Source organism: Chrysochloris asiatica, unplaced genomic scaffold, assembly GCF_000296735.1.
Source record: "Chrysochloris asiatica unplaced genomic scaffold, ChrAsi1.0 scaffold00066, whole genome shotgun sequence".
NCBI classification, from domain to species: Eukaryota; Metazoa; Chordata; class Mammalia; order Afrosoricida; family Chrysochloridae; genus Chrysochloris; species Chrysochloris asiatica.
The window spans coordinates 9472942-9478574 of record NW_006408584.1 but is presented as its reverse complement, the minus strand read 5'-3'; the positions used below and the strand labels follow the sequence as shown (position 1 = coordinate 9478574).

At 37.5% G+C, this 5633-nt stretch overlaps 1 protein-coding gene across 1 annotated transcript in view; it reads right to left on the bottom strand.

The window, feature by feature from the left end:
* LOC102839337 (chromosome unknown open reading frame, human C4orf27) overlaps window positions 1-5633 on the bottom strand; it is a 41298-nt gene that overhangs the window by 9656 nt on the left and 26009 nt on the right. Inside the window, exon 6 of the mRNA XM_006864528.1 lies at window positions 3820-3907. Within this exon, the coding sequence (XP_006864590.1) occupies window positions 3820-3907 (88 nt within the window). The remainder of the gene's footprint in view (window positions 1-3819; window positions 3908-5633) is intronic.

The window sequence follows — 5633 nt, the reverse complement described above, 5'->3', positions numbered from 1 at the left end:
CTTTTCAGCAGGGTGTTATTCAGTTTCCATGTATTTGACTTGATTTCCTTGGTCTTCCTATTGTTTATTTCTAATTTGAAAGCATTGTGATCTGAGAAGATGCTTTGTAGTATTTTGATATTTGTAAATTTATGTAGCTTTGTTTTGTGGCCTAAAACATGGTCTATTCTGGAGAATGTTCAATGTGCACCTGAAAAGAATGTGTATTGTGCAATTGTTGTGTTGAATGCTCTGTACACACCTATGCGGTCCAGTTGGCTGGTTGTGTTGTTTAGTTCTTCTGTGTCTTTGTCGGGTTTCTTTCTGGTTGTTCTATCCATTTTTGAAAGTGGTGTATTAAAATCACCCACTATTATTATAGATTCATCTATTTCTTTCTTCAAGTCTATTAGAGTGTGTTTTATATATTTTGGTGTTCTTTCACTGGGAGCATAGATATTTAATATGGTTATTTCATCTTGTTCAAATGTCCATCAATAAATAATTTTAAGATAAATGAAGAAAAATTGAAGTTGTCAAAGACTTCATTTTTTTAGGATCAACCCTCAACACTCATGGAAACATCAGTCAAGAAATCAAACGATGTATTAGATTAGACAAATCTGCTGCAAAAGACCTTGTGAAGGTATTCAAGAGTAAAAAAAATGTCAATTTGAGGACTGAGGTGTGCCTGATCCAAGCCATGATATCTTCAGTAGTCTCATACGCATGTGAAATTTGGACAGTGAATAAGGAAGACAGTAGAAGAATTGATGCATTTGAGTTATGGTGTTTTAGGAGAAAGCACCAAAGACTGCCAAAAGAACAAACAAATCTGTGTTGGAAGAAGTACAGCCAGAGTGCTCCTCAAAAGCCAGGATGACCAGACTTTGTCTTTAATATTTCAGCTGTATTATCAGTAGGGACAAATCCCTGGAGAAGGACATCATTCTTTGTAAAGTGGAGGGTCAGCAAAAAAAAGGAAGACCTCTAATTAGATGGACTGGCACAGTGGCAGCAGCAATGGGCTCAAGCATATCAAAGACTGTTGAGACTGGCCCTGGATCAGACAGTATTTTATTCTGTTGTGTATAAGGTCACTATGAATGAGTACATACTTGATGGCACCTAACAACAACAATAACAACCCAAGTCATGGTATTTCCAATCACTTCATATGCATGCAAAAGTTAGAAAATGATTAAGCAAGACCAACGAAGAATGTGAATTATGATACTGATGAAGAATACTGAATATACCATGTTGTTGTTGTGAAGTGCCATAGACTGCCAGAAAAATGAATAAATCTGTCTTTGAAGTACAAACAGAATTCTCTTTAGAAGCATACTAAGAAAAAATTTACTTAGAGACCTCATCTCACATACTTTGGACATGTTGTCAGGAATGACCTGGGAAGGACATCAGCTTGGTAAATAGAGGGTCAATGAAAAAGAGAAAGCCCCTCTAGTAGATGGATTTGACATACTGGTTGCAAAACTGGGGGTCCAAACATAGCAACATCTGGTGTGGCTCTATGGGTTAATGCACCAGACTGTAAAGCCATTTCAACTGCAAGGTCGATAGTTCAAGCTCACCAGCTGCTCCTCTGAAATCCTATACAGGGTCGCCATGGGTTGGAACCGACTCAACGGCACTTCACAACAACAACAACAACATGAGGATGGTGCAGGACCAGTCAGTGTTCCATTCTGTTGTACAACGGGTGGTTATACTTAGAACTAAGTTGCAGGTACCTAACTATACTACCACCATTTATACTTTTGATAAGTTACACATGAAAGAAGAATAAGCAATTTAAGATAATTACTAAGCTAAAAAAATACTGAAAAACATAGATTAAATACTCAGCTCATTACTAGTGTGAGAAGACATAGGTTTCTCTACCAATAAATCATTTCATAGAAATTCACTTAACAGAATTGCAATAAAACTTAAAAACTTTAATGAATATCCAATTAACTAAAAAATTAAGCTTTAAAATTTGCTACTTAAACACTCAATTTTGATTTAAGAGTTTCAATACTTAACCCTAATTTTATCACTTCTGTTACTGGCTTACTTAAAATAAGTCAGAGTGGTAGTATTTAGGCAATTAGTTAAGCAAATATTCTGCCTTTGGGAAAGTAGTCCTTGTCACACAATGCTTAAGTATTCAGCTGCCAACTGAAATACTGGCAGATCAAACCTATGCAAGAGAAAGTCCTGGTGATCAGCCCCTGCACAGATTACAGCCTAGAAAACCCTATGGGAAAGTTCTACTCTGTCACATGGGTGGATGTGAGTCAAAATGGACTTGTCAGCCCCTAACGACAACATGAACTCTAAAGTTAGACCCTAGTTTGAAAGGTTGTGTCTCCAATTACTACCTGCTTGACATTTCTGGATCTATTCGCATTCTGTAAAGTAGGAATAAAACCTTCTTTAAAGAGTTGTATATTAAGTAATATTCAGTTGGTAAGGCACTGCAGGATAATGCACTGGACCACAAGGTTGGTAGTTCAAAGTCACCCGCTGCTCCTTGGAAACCCTAAACAGGGTCATTATGAGTCAAAACTGACTCACCAGCACCAAACACCAGCAACAACATAGTGAACTAGGACACTGAAGAACTGCTCAATAAATGATGTCTTATTTGCCATGATAAAATGTTATTGTGAGAAGCTTTGAAAGGGAAACTGATTTGTTGTTGTTGTTAGATGTCATCAAGTCGGTACCGACTCATAGCGACCTCATGCACAGCAGAACAAAAACACTGGGCCAACCTCACCACTGTTGCCACACTTGAGTCCATCAATGCTGCCACTTAGCCAATCCATCTCGTTGAGGGTCTTCCTCTTTTTCTCTGACCCTCCACCTTACCAAACATGATATCCTTCTCCAGTGACTATTCCCTCCTGACAATATGTCCGAGGTATAAGAGATGAAGTTTGGCCATCTTGGCCTCCAAGGAGCACTCTGGCTGCTCTTCTTCCAAAATAGATCTATTGGCTCTTTTGGCAGTCCATGGCACTTTCAATATTCTTCTCCAAAACCATAACTCAAAAGCATCAATTCTTCTACGGTCTTCTTTCTTCAATGTCTAGCTTTCATATGCATATAAGGATACTGAAAATACCATGGGTTGGGTCAAGTGCACCTTAGTCCCCAAGCTGACATCTTTGCTCTTCAACACTTTAAAAGGTCTTGTGCAGCAGATTTGCCTAATGCAATGCCATTTGATTTCTTGACTGCTGCTTCCATGAGTGTTGATAGTTGATCCAAGAAGAATGAAGTCCTCCTTGACAACTTTAGTCTTTGCTCCGTTGATAAGAATGTTGTTTATTGGTCCAGTGGTGAGGATTTTTGTTTTCTTTATATTAAGAATCCATACTGATGATTGTGCTCAATAAAGTTATTTATGGGGAAGGTGTAATTTAAAGTTAATCAGTGTAACCCAGAGGTATAAAAAGAAAAAACTCAACAGCAAAGCAATTGTAACAATAAAAATTATTTAAACAATCTGCTCAAGGCACCACATATACAATAGTTTTAACTCAGGCCAGACTAGTTGACTTTAAAACCTGAGCTTGCTCTTTATTACTAAGAGGCATATGTATATAACTATTTCCCTATATAAAGAGAACCTTCTTTTATATATATGAACTGCTGCAGGTTGATTGGGCTGGACTGCAAGATCAGTTTGAACTGCAAGGTTAGTGGTCCAAGCTTGCCAGCTGCTCCTCAATAGGGTCATTAACTGTTAGAACTGACTCAGCAGCACTTAATAATAACAACATACTCAAATATGCATAAGTTTACATATGACATATGTAAAATTACCATCTGTTTCAGGGAGCTCTCTGTACCCAACATCATTTTTATCTACTGGGACCACCAAGCCTGCACCATGAAAGGTCTTTGTCACAACCTAAAAGAAAACAGAGAAAATTTAAACATGGTAAATAAAAAGCTCAACATTTACACTCAATAACATTTTATTTCAGTAAATTGGACACGGTAAGGGTTAAAGTTTAATTTTTTTTTTCTTTCAAAATTATTTAAAAGTCAAAACTTAGAAGTAACTATGTTTCTGCTGTTGTTATGTGCTGTCGAGTTGGTTCTGATTCAGAGTGGCCCTGTATAGGATTTCCAAGTAGCAGCTGGTGGGTTTGAAATGCTGAGCTTGCAGTCCAGAGTGGTGTAGTCATTAAGTGTCGTCGAGTTGGTTCTGATCCACAGCAACCCTGTATAGGGTTTCTGAAGAGCGGCTGGTGAACTTGAATCTCCACCTTGTGGTTCAAATAGACTTTGCAGTTAACAACAATTAATTGTGCTGGTCCAGAAATCTACATCCTGCTTTGTCAGAGAGAAGAAACCCAATGCATCCTATGACTGGAGAAGGCATGCCAGGACATCAATTTCCTGATGTATCTTCTAGGTAAAAAACCAATGCCTTGGTCTAAAACGATGCTAGAAGGAATCATTTTTGTTAGTAGGAAGATGTGGTAGAACAGAATTCCTCTAATGCACCCTGCCAAATATAGTTCCCCACCCCCTATTTTTTCACTTGAATATTCATGCTTGTTTGCAAACATCCCAAAATTAGGTTAGTTTTTAGTTCTGTCATGCCCTTTATGGAGTCAAATTACCTAACAGGTGAGTTTTTATTAAGCTTGTGGTTGGGCCCAACCACAACCACCAAGAACCTTCCAGTCTACACTCTTCTATTTATTCCTATCAATGTTATTATTCTGACTTCATTCAGGTCTTTCCTTAAGAAAACACCGCTTTAAACAGTCCATTCCTTTGCAAAAATCATAAATTAGTTGTAATGTCCTCTTGCCTGTCTCTTTTACCTAAAAACTGGTTTCAAGCTAACAACCCCACTCTTTCACCCTCTTGCTTCGTTCATTATCATTGCTGAAGCCACCAGAAGAGCAGATTACTCAAAAAAGTTTTCAAAAAATTGTTCATCATTTTTTGGGGAAAATGAGTAATATCCTTAAACTATAAAAATACTCTTACAAATGAAAAGGCTAACATTCATATTAAAATAGAGTAAGAAAAGAACCACTGTAGGATAAGCATTGGACTGTTAAACACAAAGTTGACAGTTCAAACCCACAAGCTGCTCCTTGGAAACTGTGTACAGGGTTGTTATGAATCAGAACTGACTCAGCAGCACTTAACTACAATACAGTAAAATGAGCAAAGTTTAGGTGGCTCACAAAAGAAATACAAATAACCAACAAATATAATACCCAGATTTAGTAGAAGGATGGACAATGTAGTCACTTTTGTACACTGCCAATGGGAATAGAAACTGGTATAAAGAATAGTTTTGCAAATAAAAAGATATACACACATATATCTTTGTATCTTAGAATTTCTTCTAAGGAAATAACGCATTCAAATAATGATATAAAAGAATATTTATGGCAGGGTTACCTATGGAAAATTTTAAGTAACATAAAAATTTTGAACATAGCAAAGTATTCTGTTGTTGTTAGGCGCCATCGAGTCAGTACTGACCCATAGCGACCCTATGCACACAGCAGAACGAAACACTGCCTGATCCTGTGCCAACCTCACTACTGTTGCCACACTTGAGTCCATCAATGCTGCCACTTGGCCAATCCATCTCGTTGGGGATC